Source organism: Pleuronectes platessa, chromosome 6, assembly GCF_947347685.1.
Source record: "Pleuronectes platessa chromosome 6, fPlePla1.1, whole genome shotgun sequence".
Taxonomy (NCBI): Eukaryota; Metazoa; Chordata; class Actinopteri; order Pleuronectiformes; family Pleuronectidae; genus Pleuronectes; species Pleuronectes platessa.
The window spans coordinates 3,762,791-3,785,335 of NC_070631.1; the positions used below are offsets into that span (position 1 = coordinate 3,762,791).

The 22,545-nt window shown below is 42.3% G+C and overlaps 1 protein-coding gene and 1 long non-coding RNA gene across 12 annotated transcripts in view; one reads left to right on the top strand and one right to left on the bottom strand.

Annotated features, from left to right (window-relative positions):
• Positions 1–10,875, top strand: part of LOC128442272 (uncharacterized) — a 25,801-nt gene extending 14,926 nt beyond the window's left edge. The window contains exons 7-19 of one of the 4 annotated variants that reach the window (XM_053424655.1): positions 940–1,024; positions 1,569–1,757; positions 2,347–2,446; positions 2,668–2,741; positions 2,835–3,017; positions 3,115–3,294; positions 3,778–3,855; positions 6,720–6,797; positions 7,495–7,521; positions 7,616–7,660; positions 8,091–8,151; positions 9,242–9,302; positions 9,927–10,875. In XM_053424655.1, coding sequence (XP_053280630.1) covers positions 940–1,024; positions 1,569–1,757; positions 2,347–2,446; positions 2,668–2,741; positions 2,835–3,017; positions 3,115–3,294; positions 3,778–3,855; positions 6,720–6,797; positions 7,495–7,521; positions 7,616–7,660; positions 8,091–8,151; positions 9,242–9,302; positions 9,927–9,932 — 1,167 coding nt within the window. In that variant the 3' untranslated portion in view covers positions 9,933–10,875. The remainder of the gene's footprint in view (positions 1–939; positions 1,025–1,568; positions 1,758–2,346; positions 2,447–2,667; positions 2,742–2,834; positions 3,018–3,114; positions 3,295–3,777; positions 3,856–6,719; positions 6,798–7,494; positions 7,522–7,615; positions 7,661–8,090; positions 8,152–9,241; positions 9,303–9,926) is intronic. The other 3 variants (XM_053424656.1, XM_053424657.1, XM_053424658.1) reach the window with 3 other exon arrangements.
• LOC128442274 (uncharacterized) lies at positions 10,288–21,858 on the bottom strand. Of its 8 annotated transcripts, XR_008338821.1 has the most exons (6): positions 21,608–21,858; positions 19,001–21,466; positions 18,512–18,608; positions 16,664–18,304; positions 13,660–13,739; positions 10,288–13,385 (listed from the first exon to the last, which is right to left on the bottom strand). It is a non-coding gene; the product is annotated as an uncharacterized LOC128442274 (long non-coding RNA). The 8 variants fall into 8 exon arrangements; XR_008338824.1 differs by having other exon boundaries at positions 16,664–18,608; positions 21,002–21,466; XR_008338819.1 differs by having other exon boundaries at positions 16,664–20,076; positions 21,002–21,466.
• Positions 21,859–22,545: the final 687 nt, after the last annotated feature.

Consider the following 22,545-nt stretch of genomic DNA (forward strand, 5'->3'; position numbering starts at 1 on the left):
TAACCCGTTGTAGATGAGTCATCGTTTAGCCCACACTCCTCGCATGGGGACAAATATAGCAAACTATGACCACAATCTGTTTTAACACGAAATACACATCAGCCAGAGTTGTCATATCTGCACAGGGTATTTTACTTGCTCCTTCAACTGAAACAGTTCCAACAGCACGTAGTGATCTGACAGAAGAGAAGAAATACACAACAGGTTATAAGACAGTGAAGATGTTAAGTTAGTTTTCCAGTTTTGCCTCGTAACACATGTGTCATGTTGACAACACACTCGATCCACTTCAGTGGGATCATCTGATGATAACACACAGATAACAACAAACTATAGTGTTTTCTGATGAGCATTTGTGATGTTGACATGTTCATGTTATATTAAATCTTGATGGGTTTTAGTTTGATGCTTATTTCAATCGCGCTTCAAACACAGGCGCTTCGTCAATATGATGAATCTGCGGCCGAGTCTGCAACAGACCAGCAACACCTGGATTAAAGACAACAAATCAGCAGTTTCCATGATTCCCAGTTAAACTGGAACAACGCCTGACAAACCACGTCCCTACGCATATTTATTTTTCCATTTTGTTTCCCGTCAGCTGGTTGAACGCAACGTCCAGGATCTAACGCTAATTTCGTCGTAGATCCTGTCATTTAAATCGCTACAATAAAGTCCCTAATCACGTCCTCCTATCACGTCTTATCACGCCTTTAACCCGTAGCTTCAACCACTGCGTTGAATCCTTTTCACCCAGTCAAAAGTGTCACTACGGACAATGTGTGAAGAAGCTCAGTGAGACCAGACACAGAAGAGCCGTCACGTTAGCTGACTAAATCCGACATATTTCGAATGGTGTTGTCAGGGTGAGGTTGTGTTTATCCTGTTGTGTTCCACTGTGAGAGCCTTGCTAATTCCTGCATGTTTTTCCTTCATCAGAAAATGGGGCTTGTGGAACGTTTCGTCATGGATCTCTCATCCGTCCGTCTCCTGTTCATTCTTGGTCTTGTTGTTGCCGCCCAAGGTCAGTGTGGAAGAGCTCGGGACTCAGGAGCCAAAGTGAAAGTAACGTGAAGCCGGACGGCCCCTTGTGTTGGGTCATTGTCACAGACTCCCACTTTAATCTTCTCAGTGATTGTGCACTAGAGTGACATGACATGTGATACGAGCATAGTCAGAAGGAAGAAGAAGAAAAATGTCTATCAAACGAGAGACTATAAATAAAATATATCATATTTTTGCTATCTGTACAGCACAAATAGACTGGCTTCAACCTGCTTTCACACATGACGGCATTCCAAGCTCTTTAAAGCACAGTTTTGCAATTCACAATCACTCTCAACTAAAACGAGAACCGCTGAAGGTTGCAGATCCCATTCAAAACAGTTGGCACCTGTAGTGCAGTCCACTCATTGCAATATCGCTGACGTTCAGTCTCTTGCCCAAGGACTCTTCGGGGCGCAGGAATGTTTTGTTTTCGTTACTCAGCTAAATTGTGAACGAACAATATATTTCGCAGTTGGAATAAAGGTTGAATAAACTTTTCTGTCTCTCTTTTTCCATTATAGCTCAAAGCTGCTCCAGACCTGTGGCTGGAGCCAACATGAGCTTGAAGGACAGTGACATTCTCTTGGATGTCTTCGAGAATGGCGCTGTGGCTTCTTTCACCTGTAGTGCTGGCTACACGTCTGGAGGAGGGTCCCCATCCATCACCTGTGTAGACGGCAGCTGGAGTCCCGTGAAGCTGATATGCGAGAGTGAATATCAGGACTTGATTTTTACATGCACATTACTAACAGCAGACCGTATGACCCATTCAGCCCTGGTATTAATATTACAATTGTTATTATTATTATTTTAATATTATAATCTGTTCACAAGTGGTCGCACCATGTTCTTGAAATGAGTTTGAACGCACACACCTGTGACCTTGATCTTTCGTCGCAATATCAACACATAATTATTGTTATTATTCTTTATACTCAGACTGGGTGAAAACAATAATTTGGACTTGGTAAACACATTACATACGTGATTATTTGCATAAAGAGCAGGGAAGTAGTCACAAGTGGTCACAGGAGACTCACCCAGGACGGACTCTAATGTCAGGTGTGAACAGACGACCTTGTCCAGTTGTTTCAGGACGAACGTTGATACCAGGTCCAAACGGGGCATATTTCACAATCAGTTTTGGCAGCACTGTCTGAGATGGAACCATTTAGCAAATTACATCTTACCAGCATATAAATGAGTCACTGATAATATCTGGCCAGGCTGTTGAGTCATTTGTGCAAAGTGTTACCAAATCCTCTTTAAAGGGTGGACTTTAATCTTTCGTTCTTTCAGAAAAGTCCTGTGGCTCTGCTGGAGAAGTTCCTCACGGAAACGTTGATTACTCTGAAGGGAATGAATTTGGCGATCAAGTTGTGGTCACCTGCGACCCAGGGTTAGTAATAAACCAATGATGCTGGTGTTTTTTTTTTAATCCTACTCTTTTAATCCCCAAAATATGTCAGGAAAACCTCATGCTTCCTCATCAAACAACTTATTTCAACTAAAGCGGGAATGTATTATTCAATAAATAATGAATTACTATTCCTTGTGCATGTCAACAGAATGGCAAACATACATTTTCTTGAACAACCCCCCCCCCCCCATCTTTTCTAGTTACAATTTGGTTGGTAAACCAGTCCTCCGGTGTGGAGACAAAGGGTGGCAGGGCAGGTTGCCTATATGTGAAGGTTGGTGATCTTTCTTTAGCAAGACATTTTTTAAAAGACAGAAAACTATGTTGAAAGCATTACATTCTAATAATTGTCATTTTTATTTTGCAGCAATAACTTGTGATCCGCCACAGCAGATTGAAAATGGTGTTTACTCCCCCAAAAAAGAAGACTTCTACGGAATTTCAGAGGTTATACAATACTCTTGCCAAAAGCCGTATTCACTCAGAGGTGCCAAATCCTTAACATGTTCAGAGAATGGAGCATTCAAGCCTGCTCCTCCGGAGTGTATCAGTAAGTGGCTTTTATAATTTTTCTCAAGATTCTCCGATGTAACCTGAGCCGTGACGCTCACCAATACTCTGTTACTTTCCATTTTCTTTGCCTGCAGTTGTTAATTGTGAAGATCCTGTTGTTGAATTTGGTAAATTCCTATCGGGTTCTCGACCCCCCCATCTACACTTGGCTAGTGTGACGTTCGAGTGCATTACCGGATACTACATGGTGGGAGAGAGGACACAGACATGTGACATAAATGGCAACTGGTCACCCGGACTTCCAACATGCAAATGTAAGTTGTATGTGAGTTTATGCTCATTTCAGATTTAATCCCATTCCTACGTGTGATTGGCTATTAATGCAAATGAGGGGATATTTTCACTGTCTTCTTTTTCTTCAATTATTAGAACTATACAAAACTCCAGGATGGCTCAATAGAATTAATCCCCAATCTTCTCTCACACATCCTCTGTTGGTCAAATAGATTTAGCAAATACGTCCATTTAATACGCTGTCTGAAAACGGCTTGAGTGCTCTTCCTGTGGAAAGCTTGAAACAACATATAAAACCAGCGGCATTAATTCATGACAGCAACTGTAAATAATACTAAAAACAGTAAAGATGATTTGACTGTTTTTAAAATGGATTTGAACTAGTTTCCACAGCTTTAATGAATATAAAGACACATCTATGATCAGATGTATGTGATCCAAGCAAATCCCTGATCACATGGTCCTGATTCCCCTTTTACTTTATTTTTTATATTTTGGAGCAGTGTCCCCCACAACTAAAGCTACTACCACCACCACCACCACCAAGGCAACCACCACCACAACTTCAGGGAAACAAACGGGTAGAGTTTCTTTTGATGATTTTGTTTTGGTCGAAAAGCTTCTTTTTTTTTGTTTTTTAGTGGGGACTGATTTTATCAAAATTTTCAATGGGATTTTGTCGGTGATTGATTATAAACCTTTATTTACGCAGCGTTTTGCACCATCCACACGTACGATTCTTAGCAACTGCTTGATCATGATCACACTCTGCTCTCAAACATGTAAATGGGGAGAATGAATGGAACAGTGTATGAGTCTGTAAACATCATAATTGAGCCACAAAGCAGAAACGGAACCACAACGGATGTTGACAATGACACCAGCAGAGTACATTTTCTATTGCTGCTAAATTCTCGTCTATTTGAGGTGTTACAGCACCCGGACTTCCAACATGCAAATGTAAATTGTATGTGAGTTTATGCTAATTTCAGATTTAATCCCATTCCTACGTGTGATTTGCTGTTAATGCAAATGAGGGGATATTTTCACAGTCTTCTTTTTCTTCAATTATTAGAACTATACAAAACTCCAGGATGGCTCAATAGAATGAATCCCCAATCTTCTCTCACACATCCTCTGTTGGTCAAATAGATTTAGCAAAGACGTCCATTTAATACGCTGTCTGAAAACGGCTTGAGTGCTCTTCTTTGGAAAGCTGGAAACAATATAACAGCAATAAATATCAATACAAATACAAGTTTTCAACATAAAACCAGCGGCATTAATTCATGACAGCAACTGTAAATAATACTAAAAACAGTTAAGATGATTTGACTTTTTTAAAAATGGATTTGAACTAGTTTCCACAGCTTTAATGAATATAAAGACACATCTATGATCAGATGTATGTGATCCAAGCAAATCCCTGATCACAGTGTCCTGATTCCCCTTTTACTTTATTTTTTATATTTTGGAGCAGTGTCCCCCACAACTAAAGCTACTACCACCACCACCACCACCAAGGCAACCACCACCACAACTTCAGGGAAACAAACGGGTAGAGTTTCTTTTGATTTTGTTTTGGCCGAAAAGCTTCTTTTTTTTTGTTTTTTAGTGGGGACTGATTTTATCAAAATTTTCAATGGGATTTTGTCGGTGATTGATTATAAACCTTTATTTACGCAGCGTTTTGCACCATCCACACGTACGATTCTTAGCAACTGCTTGATCATGATCACACTCTGCTCTCAAACATGTAAATGGGGAGAATGAATGGAACAGTGTATGAGTCTGTAAACATCATAATTGAGCCACAAAGCAGAAACGGAACCACAACGGACGTGAGCAACAACGGATGTTGACAATGACACCAGCAGAGTACATTTTCTATTGCTGCTAAATTCTCGTCTATTTGAGGTGTTACAGCACCCGGACTTCCAACATGCAAATGTAAATTGTATGTGAGTTTATGCTAATTTCAGATTTAATCCCATTCCTACGTGTGATTTGCTGTTAATGCAAATGAGGGGATATTTTCACAGTCTTCTTTTTCTTCAATTATTAGAACTATACAAAACTCCAGGATGGCTCAATAGAATGAATCCCCAATCTTCTCTCACACATCCTCTGTTGGTCAAATAGATTTAGCAAAGACGTCCATTTAATACGCTGTCTGAAAACGGCTTGAGTGCTCTTCTTTGGAAAGCTTGAAACAATATAACAGCAATAAATATCAATACAAATACAAGTTTTCAACATAAAACCAGCGGCATTAATTCATGACAGCAACTGTAAATAATACTAAAAACAGTTAAGATGATTTGACTTTTTTTTAAATGGATTTGAACTAGTTTCCACAGCTTTAATGAAAATAAAGACACATCTATGATCAGATGTATGTGATCCAAGCAAATCCCTGATCACATGGTCCTGATTCCCCTTTTACTTTATTTTTTATATTTTGGAGCAGTGTCCCCCACAACTAAAGCTACTACCACCACCACCACCACCAAGGCAACCACCACCACAACTTCAGGGAAACAAACGGGTAGAGTTTCTTTTGATGATTTTGTTTTGGCCGAGAATTCTTTTTTTTTGTTTTTTAGTGGGGACTGATTTTATCAAAATTTTCAATGGGATTTTGTCGGTGATTGATTATAAACCTTTATTTACGCAGCGTTTTGCACCATCCACACGTACGATTCTTAGCAACTGCTTGATCATGATCACACTCTGCTCTCAAACATGTAAATGGGGAGAATGAATGGAACAGTGTATGAGTCTGTAAACATCATAATTGAGCCACAAAGCAGAAACGGAACCACAACGGATGTTGACAATGACACCAGCAGAGTACATTTTCTATTGCTGCTAAATTCTCGTCTATTTGAGGTGTTACAGCACCCGGACTTCCAACATGCAAATGTAAATTGTATGTGAGTTTATGCTAATTTCAGATTTAATCCCATTCCTACGTGTGATTTGCTGTTAATGCAAATGAGGGGATATTTTCACAGTCTTCTTTTTCTTCAATTAGTAGAACTATACAAAACTCCAGGATGGCTCAATAGAATGAATCCCCAATCTTCTCTCACACATCCTCTGTTGGTCAAATAGATTTAGCAAAGACGTCCATTTAATACGCTGTCTGAAAACGGCTTGAGTGCTCTTCTTTGGAAAGCTGGAAACAATATAACAGCAATAAATATCAATACAAATACAAGTTTTCAACATAAAACCAGCGGCATTAATTCATGACAGCAACTGTAAATAATACTAAAAACAGTTAAGATGATTTTACTTTTTTAAAAATGGATTTGAACTAGTTTCCACAGCTTTAATGAAAATAAAGACACATCTATGATCAGATGTATGTGATCCCAGCAAATCCCTGATCACAGTGTCCTGATTCCCCTTTTACTTTATTTTTTATATTTTGGAGCAGTGTCCCCCACAACTAAAGCTACTACCACCACCACCACCACCAAGGCAACCACCACCACAACTTCAGGGAAACAAACGGGTAGAGTTTCTTTTGATGATTTTGTTTTGGCCGAAAAGCTTCTTTTTTTTTGTTTTTTAGTGGGGACTGATTTTATCAAAATTTTCAATGGGATTTTGTCGGTGATTGTTTCTTACAAGTACAATCAACCTTTATTTACGCAGCGTTTTGCACCATCTACACGCCCGATTCTTAGCAACTGCTTGATCATGATCACACTCTGCTCTCAAACATGTAAATGGGGAGAATGAATGGAACAGTGTATGAGTCTGTAAACATCATAATCGAGCCACAAAGCAGAAACGGAACCACAACGGATGTTGACAATGACACCAGCAGAGTAAATTGTCTATTCCTGCTAAATTCTCTTCTATTTGAGGTTTTGGGTTACAGGTGCATTCTTGACCACAATAAGTAACTTAACACATCTCATTTTAACATCCATTGACGCCCACTGCGGTTGCAATTGTGTTGTGGATGTGTTGTCACTTCTTGATTTGGAGTTGTGGCTTAAGTGTTCATGATTTCCGTTAATGTGCCTGTGTGAGAGTCGGCAATTGTACAATATCAATTTGCTTAATACCTCAGAATTTCCCTGAAAACATTGCACCGCCCTGGCTGATGCTGCATGTCCGGTGTTTGAATTCATCCGATGATGCTTATGTGTAACATGCAATCATTTTTTTTTTCTTTCTTCTTCTTTATATCTCTGGTTCAGCTGCTACTAAACCAACTGACGCACCTGGTAAGTCATCGAAAATAATCTGTCCTGTGAGAGTTATTTCTGTCCTCTTCTGTGATCTCATCTCCTCTTTTTTTTTTCTACCTTTTATTTACAGATAGTGGAAGTGACAGCTTTACGAAGTATGGTGTTCCAATTCTGGGTAAGTTTCAAATTCAGTCGATCAAACCACAGTAGATCAAGAGAGTAAAGAGTCAACGCTGATTATTTCTATAGCATTAAATCATAACTTGCATTATCTGAAAGCACTTTACATAGAAGGTAGAGACCTTTCAAATTATGGAGAAACACAACAGGTCCCACAATGAGCAGCACTTTGGGGACTGTGGAGAGAGACTTAAACACGTTTTCATTGTTATAAAGAAAACAATAAGAGTGATATTTATAGATGTTATTTATGATAGCAGCAACAATTAATAAAATAATGATGATGATGATAATAATAATAAGCTCTGGAGTCAAAGTGCCACATTCCCAATCTTATTCTTCTCATGTGGGGATGGTGGATACGTTGGTTGGCCTCATATCCCGTCATCCTTTTTCACACATTTGTATTTTTCTTATTAAAATAGCCGTCGCTGGGGCGATCATTATCGCACTCATCATCTACTGGATCATCAAGCGGATATTGGGGTAAAGGTTTTATTGATCCTTTAGACTAACACCTTGGAACGACTGCTTCTCTTTTATGGCTGCTCTATTGTCTCCCAGACCGGCCAGTAACAAAACCTTGCTCCTCTTTGGTGACTTTTGCGACTTCTCGAAACTTTTTCTGTTTTTTGTATTTAAAAGTCCTTTTCCTACTGGCTAAGCTTTCTGTCTGTCAGCTTTTTTCTAAATGTGGCATGCTGAAGTAAGCTGTGTGCGTTCTTAAGGTTTTTATCCACCACAGTTGTCACAAGGGGGCACTGTTGTGAGCCTCAGAAGAACTCTCCTGCACAGAGCTGTCAGTCACTCAGGAGAAAGAGCTCTGCCCCGAGCGCCTTATGAGGTTTTAATCATGTAGAAGAACAAATCAGCTGAATGCATCATGAGACAGCTTGTTTAAGTAGAAACGATAAGTTATGCCATGGTTACATTCGACTGTTTAACAGGCGCCAGTTATTCAGTGGCACAGAACATGTGTTATGTTCATCATCTAGTATGCAGTGTGAGGGTTAACCCTGCACACCAGATTAAGACAAATGTCTGGAGAGGTTGGTGTGATTTGCGCATTTCATTACACTTAAACATAAGGTAGATATTGTCTTGGAAATGCAACTAATTTGACCTCTGCAAAGCAGGAAGCAGAGGTTAATAAATGTTTCCCAGGAGAAAGCTTTGAGTTGCTGTCGGGGCAGAGTTGTTGTTTGAGTGTAAAGACGAACTTGTGTGTAGGACGGTGTCTTTAAAATCACACTTATACAAGTTGTGGATCTTAAATACACATCTAAGCTTCACAACTTCGGGCTCTACAGAGCTAGATTCGGCAATTCAGTGAAAAAAAAAGGTGATATTTTAGCCATTTGCTCAGCACTTAGTTTACCTTTCTGCAGAAGAACAGGTAGCACTTCTGCATCTAAAAAAAAACAACAACAAACTGGGTCAGTGCGGCGGCTGCGGGTCATAGTTGGTGGTGTGTGTGTTTGTGTGTGTATATGTGTGTGTGGTATTCTCTTGGAAAGAAGTGGGTCTGGGTCTTCTCTACACATTAGCAGTAAAGTTGACCATTATTGGGTTGCAGCTCTCAGCGAAGTATACCTGACAGTGAGGCTCCAAAACTAGGAGAGGAGATCCCACTCTCGGTAAGAAGATTGACCACAAAGTGCATTTGAACCTGTGTTTCCCAAATGAACAGATAACGATGAGTGGCACCGATATACGATGATGTGGGCAGAACATTTTTATCGGAGACATATGATGCGTTTTCAGTGTTTCTATCCTTTGGTGTGTTTGTATATGGTAAATGGTTTATAAAGCGTTTTTCTAGTCTTGATCACTCAAAGCTCTTTACAGTACAGTTTTACATTCACCCATTCACACACACACATTCATACAGTGGATCTATTAGCAGCACTTTCTTGTTCTATGAGGGGCAAGCCGGGGCTCAGCATTTTGCCCAAGGACACTTCGGCATGCAGATGGGGAAGCCTTGGGATCGAACTGCCGACCTTCAGGTTGGAGGACGACCGCTCTACCCCTCAGCCACAGCCGCCCATATATGTTTATGTGTCTATGTCCAAACTCTGTGGTACAGGTAACTCTGTTTCCCCGAGTGAAAACACTGCTCCTGAAACACCTCCTCACTTGTCCTTCAGATCCCATAACCTCACATTTGCATAACTTTTTTTTTCCCTTCACTAACAGGACTCAAAGGGTTTTTACACTATGTCTGAAAATTAACACTATTCTTCTTTTTTCTTTTGCAGAAGTAAGCATTATCGTCCTGGTGGCTCAGCTGTACGGGATGTACTGATGACCTGAATGGAAGGGGGTCGCCCCTGGACGAGTGTGTGCACCTGCTTATGGCTTTGATTTGGACAGACACGTGATGAAATCTCTAGAGATCCTGAGATCTCTGCAAACTGCGCTCAGTTCTCAGCTACTGCTTGTTGCTCTGGTTAGTCGACAGTAATGTACATATCTGATGTTCTTTTAACTTGCCTTATTTATTCCTGCCCGTTATGAAGGCCAGTTCAAAAGTTGTTCTTTTGTCTTAATATTAATTGACATTGTATTTGGCAGAGAAGCTTTAGCTCCATATAGATTTGATATACTTTTGCACTAAAACTCAAGAGCACAGCTCAGGCCACTGTAGAAAAAACTGAATGTATGCACTAATCACCTTTTCAAAAAATACAACCGCTCTGTTTAAATAACCTTTTAAGTGTGATGCTGAAGAACCAATCGAATATATCGGTCACTTGTTTCAAACAAAGCTTGTAACGGAAGTAGATATTGATGGCACCCCTCGTAGAGGGAGGGGCTCCGAGCCGATAAACCAGTCCTTTCAGAAAGGTGGGATCGAGCCTCGTGCCTGTCGAACGTGTGGTGTGTTTTAAATGCCTTATCCCAAACAGACCTTTTTCAACTGCTAACTGTTAGCTAATGAGGCCTAATCGTGACTCTACTAAATTATGAGATGTCATATATTCGCAAGAGTCTGAACAAATTCCCCACTCTACTGTGAGGAACAGGAATGCTTCCAGTGTTACACGTTTTAATGGTGGCTACATCGAGATGTAAAGAATGTGATTTGTAAAGGTTTTAGCACCTGCTCAACTTTTTATTTATTTATCAAAAGAGAAATTAGTAGTTTTGTGTAAATTTGCCATAAAATATTTTGTATACATGGATGAAATAAAAGTGTTTACGATACTTCTTTGTTATCTTTATTTTGCACAAGCTTTGCTCATCGCTTCATGTTTGACCCACATTTTTCCAATGTTTTCTTGAACCACAAGTCTCTTGGTCCCAAAGCTTTAAAAAAAATACATTAAAAACAAAAACAAAAATTAGGAGACAATTACAAGGAAACACTAGCTACTTTAAAAATGTAAGGAATCCATTGAATGCATTCTCTACACATGTGAATGCCTTCCAACAACATTTGAATAATACAAACCACAATTCTCTAATGCAATATTTTATTTTACAGTACCAAACAATCCAATTACTCAAAAACCGCTTAAATTACTTTTATAAAAACATTTCATTAAGTGCAAATATTTTACTTTTAACACGACACCTGTTATCCTGACATCACTGTGAGAAGAACCACTTGCATAAGAGATGTTTCTTTTAAATTCTAGATATAAAACAACATTTTGCCGCTATCACTAAAATATAGAATATATATGTCATTGTCATCATTTAACCCCAAACAAATATTTGATTCATCTCCCTCCCCTGTCAAATAACAATCCATATTTCAGTGAGTGATCCTGAACTGTTTGAGAACTAAATTACTTCCTTTCTTTAAATTGTGTAACTTCGAAGTTTCCGCAGCAAAATGGAGACAGCTCGGTTACAAACTCCACATCGAGGTGAGACGAGATCTGTCCTTCACTGTAACCGATTTCAAATGGTGCTAGAAACAATAGTAGACTCTGAACACCAAAAGAAATCGGTCAACCTTGGAGATAGGACAAAGAGCTTGAGCTGTCCCCGCAGAGCCACGGGTGGTTGACCACCAGGTGGCGCTTCACGGAGCGACGCTGGACTGGTGACGACGTCTCTTTTACCTTCATCACCAGAAACCTGCTGTGACCCTTCGTGGCCTCCTGCTGCTGCTCAGTGAAACACATCCCACCCCAAGAACACTGATTTCAAATGGTGCTAGATAGGTGACGATACTCTAAGCCACCATCTGAAACCAGCTTCCAAGGGGGGCACCAAACACCCTCGATGGAACCTTCACAGAAAGATCACAAAGGGGAAATCAACCCTGTGTAACAAGTAGTGATTCTCCGTTGTCGTGGATGTGGTACGAGCGGCGATCCCACGAAGGCCTTTCCAAGAAACACTTCCGTCGAAGAAACTGAAACAAAAAAGATTCGAGAGAACAAGAACAGAGTGGTTCAGATACAGCGGCAGATAGACGCGTGGCTCAGTAGCTGCATGAAGCGTAATTAACAAAGAGCCTCGGAAAGATACCGTGGATATGAAGCAGCGACTCGAGGGACAGCCCCGACTTACAAATCTGCAACACACACACACACACACGTTTTTAGATATTAGGAATTCATATTTTCCAGAAGACTAAATGTGTTCTGGGATCTGGGGAAAACTTTTAAACTAATTCAAGTTGCTCCAGGTAGATTGCAGCTTTCTCTCTTTACTTTAAAAAACACGACTTCGGGGACGTCGAGATTTAACAGATTTTTATTAAGCGTTGACAAACTGATCTTTTCTATCTCACGAGCATCCATCTCTTACAGAATACTTTGTTTACAGATGTGAGTGATTAAAGAAGCCAGCGGCCAAAACTAATGATACGCATTCGAAAACATTGGATGATTCGACTGTTAACTAAGATCAGAGAGAGGCAGACGTTGTGGTTTCATAACTCAGTTCATCCGTAGACTTGACCATTTGTAAATAGAACAATAAAAGGAGACAATCTGCTTGTTTTCAGTTTTAAATTTGTGTTATTACTTGAATTGTTTTAGGTAAAAACTTTCCTCTCACTGCCCATCGCTGCAGCTCCTCTTTGCAGCCTCTGTCAGAAACACTTTCAGCTCCTGTCTCTTTTAAGGCCGCTCTCCTGATCTGATTGGCCGGTCAGCCCACTCTGTTGTGATTGGTCGACAGTGTAGAAAATGTCGGCCCTCTGCTCTCTTTTTATTGGGCTTTTTTTAAGGAGAGCGTGCTTCATGCAAATGTGAGTCAACGTTAGCGCTGATCCCGTACTGATACCAGCAAGTATCGGAAACGCCTCCAATACTACCCTCTATTTAAATCTATGTACCATTCCAATACCACGTCTTTAAAATATATTTGTTTAACCCCGATATAACTGTGGTTTTCTTTTCACAGCTCCAAAACAGAAGTTGAGCTTTTTTCACTGCCACGAAGAAGTACCGATAGTGAAGCGTGTGTTACTCAGTCTCTTCAATTATTTGATTTTAACAATCTCTGCCACACGGGGTCAGTATGGAAAAATCCAGGTAACAGAATTAGTATCGGGACAGGACGGATGGTAGCGGACACTGAGAAACCACAACATGTTTCCTTTATGATTGTATTAATGACGATTTACTTGGTAGTGAAGCTGTCGTGGTTGTTTCCCAGCAGGCCGAGATGACTTCAGACACCATGGACCTTAAACGTAATGCACTCTGAGACGTTCGACTCTCCGGCTCGAGACGGAAGTATGATTCACCGCCCTGAGTCGGGCCAGAAAGCAGAGGAGGAGGAGGACGAGGAGGGAAGCAGGTGAGTGCAGAGTGAGATAGAGAGAGATGAAATGGAAAACCACAGAGAAAGCACCAACAACCCCCCCCCCCCCCCCCCCCCACTCTGACTTTCTCTCTCTCTCTCTCCGTTTCTCTGTAACACGCCTACACGACTGATCTGATACCCGATCCGAGCCTCACGGATGTGTGAAGGGTCGAAACAGGAACACACACAAACACAAACACACAAAACACGGTCGCTCACCTGCAGCTGCAGCCGGGACCTCGATGGATCCTCTCCTCTCTCTCGCCCCCCCGGTAGAAACGCGTCCGCTCTCCGATCGACTAGAAGGGAAGAGCAAGGAAGTGGCAGTCAGCCGCTGGCACTGGGAGCCATGGTGCAGACACGCAGCAGCAATACGCCTGACTGGGGTGGGGCAGGGACAGGTAGTGACCAGTTCACTGACATGCTGCCAAGTGTTTCAACAAAGTACAAAAAACCACCCGATCGATTCTAAAAAATCATTTCTCCCACTGACGCCCGTCTTCAAACCCTCATCCCTTCAGAACACACGCGCCCACACACAGTCTGCCTTCACTCCTCACTCGTCTTCCAACCTCACTGGAGCCGGATCACACGGGAGGACGGACCAAATCCCCACAGCTTTTGCAAGTCCATTCTGTTTGTGTGTGAGGGCGTGTAAGGCAATATAAGTGTGTGTGTGTGTGTGTGTGTGTGTGTTTGCACGGTAGCCACAGTGACGGTTTTGATCAGAGAGCCTGTCTATCTGTAGGTGTCTGGTTCCTCCGGCAGGCTCAACCCAACCCCGTCAATTTTCTTTATTTGGGCTGTTTGTTGCTTGTGTGCCACTGGACCTGTTGTGTAATGCCTACGAAAGATTTAAAGGGACAGGCGGCCTTCGGAGCCCGAGTGTGACGCACCCGGGGGGGGGGGGGGGGGGGGGGGGACTCACAAGGGCCACGTCGTCACAGGAGGCCGTCGTTTTAAACACGACTATTGAAACCAAACAGATTTTAACATTAAACGTTAAACATTGACCCATTTTTTTTCCAATTATGTCAATAATTAATGCTGTAAATACTGTACAGGGTTAAAATACAGCATATTTAAAAAAGACGTGAAGATGGAACGATAAACGATAACAGTGCGTCACCTTTACGCTTTGTGTTGATGTGTGTGTGTGCGGCCTCAGACGAGCAGATGAACCAGTCTTTACTAATTCATAAAGGAATATCCCCCCCCCCCCCGTATTGGTGAGGTGACTGGGACAATATCAGCTGATAACAGGAACCTGCGTCTCTACAATAATCATAAATACGCAGCCTCAGTAAAGCATTTGTTAAACCATCAGCACATTTATAAGAGAGAGTGGGGGGGGGGGGGGGAGAGAGGGGGGGGGGGGGAGACGCTGAGTGTGGAAGCGGGAGCTGCATTGCAGACCACGCGCAGCCACACATGCTCTTGCATCATCTCAGAAACGTGACGTCTTTCGGACGCCGGACCTCGAGCCGGCAGAAGATGAGGAGCTCGCTCTCGACCGGGGGGGGGGGGGTGTTTAAGTCGTGGAGTCCGGAGCGAGCAGGAAGTTTGACAGCTCTCACAGTTCACATCGATTTCCAGGGAAAGAAACTGATAGGTTGGGTTTCTGGACGGGAAATTTATCTCGGGAGGGACAAATGGACTTGACAGTTGGATAATCAAATATTTGAAATATCCATGTATGTCTTGGCATAAGACAATGTTAAAATCAATAAATTGAAGCCGATATTCACACGGCTGCTCTTAAAAAGCTCCACCTAGTGTTCAGGCAGGTGGAGACTGTACTTCTGGTCCAATTCCAATTTATGAATTCAGGTTTTTGTGCAGCTGCAGGCTACAGAATCCTGAGATCAACACAGGGCAGGTCATCTGGAGCTTGTCTACACATGCAGAATAACATTTAAAAAGATATTTACTATGTGGAAATCAAAGTACTAATATACACTAATTAAATGACTAATTACATTGAAATAATGGCTTGAATTTCCTTGTTATTAGCAAAGATCCAGAGAAATGATTAGAAACTTACGCTCCCTGTAAAACTCTGTGTTTCTAAGGTACAGAGAGAAATCGTCTGATTGATAAATGCTCGATAATAACTTCACAAACTGTGGCAGGGAAGTTCCAAACAAAACCTCAGTGACCACTCAGATTCCTCAGCTCTGGAATCTCATAAGAAATGCACGTTACCATGTTAACCATGACCAACAAGTCAACTCACACAAAACAGACCTGTATCCATGGAACAGTGTTTCTGCACAAGCTGTGTACAAACTAAAAGCACCTCTTAACCAATCAGATTTTGACCTCCGGCTGCTCGATTGCACTAAGCCAATAAAGTGCTGCTGTGCAGCTTGGTGAGCCAGGGCAGCTCCTCCCATCCAATGAGAATCCAGCTTTGGCACGATGGCCTGTGATGCTGCGGCTGTAGGAAGTCCAGTGCATGTGAACTGGAGAGACGCCAAAGCAAAGTCACCAAGAGAGCAAGGTAAACAACTTCTCTCTTTCTCCCCCTCTTTTTTCTCTCCATCTCAGTTCCTCTACCTCGGGTTCTTAGCCGTGACATTTAGCCCTTTTGTCCATCGCTCCCCTTCTGTCGGAGAGCGGTGGATGGATGGATAAACAGAGAGAGAGAGAAAGAGAGGGAGAGGTTCAAGCTGCTGCGTACTGGTGGAGGAGAGATCCAGCCCAGCCATGACTGCGTCACCGTCTCTGTCTCTCCTTACTACGCAGAAACAAATGTGTCTCGGGAAGAGCTTCTACAAACCCCAGTGGCCCAGAGGGGCGAAAACAAATCACATGATAAAAGTGCCACAAGCCACAGAACCCAACCAGTCATACCAGCATGCAGGCTCACTTCTCCCATCAACTCCATCGAGAGTCAACTACAACGAGTACTGGTCCACACCCCCGACAGAGAGACATTCACAGAATATTCACATATGAGGAGATTTAAATCAAACATCCGTATTTTCCGCTGAATACAGCAACGAACTTATCCTGTGATTTGATTTTCACGGCAGCTGTCGATTGCACACGGCTGCTGTCGGTGCCACCTCCCATGTAACACCGTGTCAAACATATAACACTGTTTCATAATAAGGTCATGCGACACCCTGCATGATTGTCTTCACCTATTTACACGGATGTAATCGTCTCTATTCCGTGTTGTGACGGCGTTAGAAAAGCAGAAGAGATGTTTGAATACCTTGATGATTAAGAATCCTCCAGAATATTCTTTGTGTTAACCGCTCTGTCGCACCTCGGCCCAGCAGACCTAGAGACACTGAGCCATCTTCAGCATCCATGTTGAAACTCCCAATACCAGCTCACACAGGAACTACACTGCGCACACACACAGACACAGACACACACATATATATATATATAGTAGCGAGAGGCAGAGCAGATCAGAACTACCAAGGAGGAAGAGGAAGAGGAGAAAGCCGAGCTTGTCCGAAACCACTTCAGGTGGAAAACTCCATGAATCTGGGCTTCTTCTATCTCAGCTCCTGTTTCTCCCAACATGAAAAAGTGACGTAGCAACTAATCCAAAATCTCTCTCTCTCTCTCTCTCTGTCTCTCTCTCCCTCCCCTCTCTCTCTCTCTCTCTCTGACTTGCTCTCCCTCCGTCTCTCTGTCTCCCCCTCTCGCTTTCTGCTTACCTCTCAAACACACGCACTCTTTATTTTCATCTGCTTCCAGATCAGCCATTAACACTGCTGCTGCTTCGAACTAGCACACAGACACAGAAATGGAGCGGACCACACAGAAATGCATATGTACGTGCGCATGCACACACGGCCGTGCACATGTGCGCATGATCACACTATTCCTCTTCCTGAGTGTGACGCAGCACTTAATTCTCTGCACTTTCATACCAGGGTTGTGGCTGCACAACGCAGCGTAGTGATCAAGCTGAGGCAGAAACACACGCTTGCTCGCAGCCACACAAGGGAAGACAGCATGAGCAGACTGCAGTAAAAGGGACCCTACCACCACGGCTCCCTGGCCCCCACTCTGTGCCGCCGCTGTGTCCCCATTTCCCCCCATGTCCCCCGATAATTGGTCTCTCTGGCTCTCCGCTAACCTCCTCTCTGAGAGACACACTCTGGCTCCTCTGTCTGCGAGGCTGAGCCGACTGAGCCTCCTCGATCACCTGACAACCCACTGGTTTTAAAGGCACATCACCAGCTTATGTATCGGTTGCATAAGCGCTCAAATGGAGTTTTGGCTTTTCAAATACTGTCTAACGAGAGACTCCGCTCGTCTCTACAGCTCCACCGGAAGAAATGCTTATCTATAAACATCTATACGTTGTTGTTGTTTGTTTAAAAAACAAACATATGACGGCTGATACAGTGATTTCTGGATTCTGCTCCTCATTCAGTGTTCAGTACTTCTTACTTCCTGAATAGAACTAGCATAGAAAAGAACAAAGCGTGTGAGGAGATTTACCATGAATAGGCCGACCACACGTTCTTCCTCTTTCAGCTCTTGTTGTTTCCTGCCTGCGACCTCATCCAAAGGAGACAAACACCAGTTCAATCCTTTATCTCTGCTCCAAACAACACGACCGTCTGGTTTTAAAATGTCACAAATCTTAACAAAATCACGAGAATATAAAAAACCTGTATCTGTTAACCATTACGTGGTTGTACAACACTTTGCATTGTGTGAAATGTTAGAGGGAAGTTGCTGTGTCTTTAAAATGACTGTGTCCCTGTCTTATAAATAGTCTGTTTTGGTTCAGTCAAACATTAGCAGAGTTTATTTTAAGAATGTGGGGCCTTTGCAGTTTCATTTGATTCCTCACGTACCTTTGATCGGATGAGTTTTCATGACGGAGCTGTGGGAAGACAAAAAGGACAGAAACACAATTCGTCAGGTCAACACCAAAAAAACACAGAATAATTCACGATTTAAATATTTGAATTTAATGCAACTAACTCCAGCACCGTGTGGAGAGTAAAAAGTCTATTTGTCAATAATCCGCAATTAGGTTGAAAAACAATATCCTCAATCGAATTAGCCCCAAAGTTCCTGGTGTAAATACCAGGGCAGCACCACGGCGTCCTTCACGGCTCTGAGAGGAACAATCTGTTCTGGACAGGCTGCGTTCCTCGAGCATAAAGTCCCTTTCACGTGCCAATCTGAAACGAGAGCTTTGTGTCAGTGTTCAAAAGATAAATAAAGTTTCTGTCTGGAGCAGCTCAGCCGTCTGTTATAGAGACACATAATGTTTGCATTCAACAAGTGCCTTTATCAATAATTCATATCTCTCTCTCTCTCTCTTTTTTGAGTTTGGAAGAATAGAGGAAATACGGTTTGTTATGAAAATCTCAAATGCTGCAGCAGCAGCAGCAGCAGCAGCAGCGCGGCCTCGCCGACCAAACCTCGGCTCTGAAAAGGATTGACAGATAACTCAAGGATAATTCAAACGGCTGAGTTGTCACGAAACATCCTTTAAAAACAAAAATAATAACTTTCTTTATCCTCTTGGCTCATATCTAGATTTTCATCTAGTGGCTGGACATTTTCTTACCTAAAAAAATTACTTGTAGCCTTGTGACGTGCAAGTTCCCCACCGGAGTCGGAGGATACAAAGCCCCGAGCTTCACCTTACAGGGACCGAGAAAGAAGAGCAGCGCTAACAGAATCAGCTTTCACCCCCCCCCGAGCTACACAGGAAACACAAGAGATCTCAGGGATCAAAGCCCGTTTGCTCAGAGCAGAACCCGAGTATTGATCCGAGGATTGAGGCGAATCCTCTCCTCAGTCTCTACGTGTGTGTGTCCTGCAGGAGATCACTGCACCAACACGCATTCTAAAAAAAAAGGTATTTCTCCACGCGCCACGTTACATTTAATGCTTAGACCCCGACTGAGCTCATGTGCTGGTTCCTTCTCTTCATCTAGAGCCAGACACCCAATCGCTCTGCAGCCTGTCGCCGCAAACAGGAAGCTTTACTGTGACTGTGGTTTGTGTTTATGCTGACGGAGACGTGCTGCAGCTTTAAAAGATACATCCACGTGCTGCTCCTTCCCGTCTGCTATTTATGCTCCTCGTCCAGCGGGCAGTGTGTTAATTTTAGCCGTGTCATCTATCAACCATGCTCGTTCCACTTCCTAAACCTTAATCTCTCCCCTGGAGAAGGGCCAAGTCGGCTCCGTTCAAATATCACTGTTTTTTGGGGCCGTATGGGAATCAACGGGCCTGGACCCCAAACGCTCACACACGTGCATTTAATAAAAACACATGACATGTTGTTGTGTATTTACAGTGTGTTGACAGTAAACAGTGATCATGTTCTGTCATTACCACCCCCCCCCCCCCCATCTGCAGGGGCCACGTCTTCAGCTTGTGGTCGTGTCGACTGAGAAGGAAGAGACGTCGCAGCAGCAGGTCCTGAGAAAACCCCAGGTATTATTATTATTATTATCATCTCAGGACATTTCAAAACATAAATATAAACTAATTTCATTTAATTAGAATTGTGACACTTTGACAACTGGCCACACCTTGGATTTAAAGTTTAAACATGATATAAACAGTGAGCTGTTGTGCTGTTTCTTGAACGGTAAATATTGCTGGTTTTCCATGACGTGCACTGGCTCTTACCTTAGAGAGAGAGAGAGAGAGAGAGAGACTAAAGCAGCACCTCATTTCCCTCTGTAAAAACAACAAAACAAAAAAACGAGAACAGCAATATTTATCTGGAGAGGAAGAAGAAAAAGCCTGATCTGGTTTTGTTCGATTCTCTAATACGTTTCATTTCTGTTTCTCTCAAACATGCGAATCCAAATGTGACGATGTGAGACAACAACAGATGTGTCAATCCGCCTGTGGAGAGGGAGTTACTGGGAATCTCACCAAAAGAAAAGAACAACTCATTCTCGTTTACCGGTAGATGTTCTTTCCCTGGAAAAATAAATCTGACTCATTCCAACAACAATGTGTCTGATACTTCATGTTCAGTGCGTCAAAGCTGCAGGAGCACGCCGCCCTGTGTCGGAAGAGGGAACTGCTCTTCAGAGGGTTTGTTTACATCAGGAATAAAAAGTGCGTATGACATAGAAACCTCTGGATGGAGCAGAGTCGAGGCGCATGCGCAGGACGCCACAGCTTCCCATTAAAACAATCAAAACCAGACTGAGGAGGAATCAATAACACTAATTATAACAATATGTTTAAGAAAACTTCAAACTCATAGAAGGGAAACATATTTCTGCATATGGAACAATGAGGAAAAACAATCTTACGTAATATAAACTTCAGGTGTTGACACAACAAAAGATTCTTGAATGAAGTGGTAACTTATTTTTACATTTCTTTGAAATATGTTATTGTTAAAAAACTGAATATTTAGCAGGTATATTATACACAACAGGATACTGACATATATAATACTGTCACAATTTAAAAGTAAGTAGTATATATATATATGTACATATACATATATACATTTCCAGAAAGAAAAAGCATAAACATACAGATTCCTGTTGTTTTTTTAGTTTTTTTTTTAAAGTACAGTAATTTAAAGTACCTGTAACTTAATCCAACTTCTTTTCCTGCTCCTTAAAAATGAGAGGAAGCAAATAAACGAGTCTTCATCACAAACAGATAGAAGCTGAGGTGAACATCGACGACACGCGCAGGTACCACGCACATTAGAACCATTACGCAGCACCCGGGTAGCTCAGTCCAGAGGTAAAAACCAAGTGCGCAACATCCTCCTGCGGCACGCACCTCCATCCCTCCATCTATCTCTCCCTCCCTCCATCCTTCCATCTAACCATCACTCCATCCCTCTCTCTGGCTCCGGAGAAAAATGAGCTCCAAATGCGCACAGACAGGTTCTGTTTTCTTTTTCTTTTTTGACAAGGAAACAGCTGAGAGCAAACACGTCGCTTATTTCCGGGTAACGTTGGAAAGTGCGCACGACATCGCAGTAGTCAAATCACGGTCGTGCATAATTCTCATTGGCCGCAGAGTAAAAGAGAGAGAGGCACTTAAAAAAAAGAGAGAGAAAGCATGCGTTACATAAATCTGTGAATGATGACATAGTGGAAACAAGTAATTGGAGGAATAATAACGAACGGGGGAATTAAAGGGAGGATTTAAAAAAAAAAAAAAACGCGCAATAACTTACATGCACGCAGCAGATGGTGCGTGCATGGTGGGTGCATGGTGCGGGGCAGAAAGTGCATGGAGACGCACAGTTCCTGGAGGAAGTGGTGACAGGAGGAGGAAGAGGAGGAAGAGGAAGAAGAGGGGGATGATCTACTCACAGAGTCCGGGTCTCGAGAGCTCCGGTCCCGGTCCTCGCCGCCGTCCTCCTCCCGGTGTTGGGGTTGAAATCCTCCGCGGCGCCTTTAAATGAAACAGCTCGACCGACGACATCTTTTCACAGCAACACCAGCAGGCCACGCCCATCCGCACACACCCCCGTTTCCTGATTGGACGACGCGGCGAGATGCGTCGGCGCGGTCACGTGCTTTTGACGCATGTTTGCAAACAGGAACAGGGCAGCGTGTTATGTATGATGCAGGGAAATAATGAAATAATAAATATAATACTGGAAATAATGATAACACCAGTTCTACTAATAATGATGATAATAAAACTATATTAGTAATAATAACAATGATAATAATGATAATAATAACAACAGTAGAAATGGTAATACTTCTAATAATATACTTCTTCTAAACAATACTTTAAAACAACAACAATGATACCAGTACTACTGCTACTACTAATACTAAGAAGAAGAATAATGGTGATGATGATCGTAATGATGATGATGACAATAATAATAAGAAAAAGAAGAAGAAGAAGAAGAAGAAGCACTGATTTATTATTAAAGTGAAACAGGTAGGACATTTTAAAGAAACAAGGCATTACCGACTGACGCCTATTTTGACTCATGCTGATGTAATATTGCAAATTGTACCATTGTGGGCCATTGTTTTCTTAAAAAACAAACAACAAAATACACAAATACCTCATGGTTGTCCAACGTTTACAGGTTCAGTGAGAGGATGTGCTGATAAAGGAGGAAAAGCCCCTTTGCCCTTTAGGCTCATA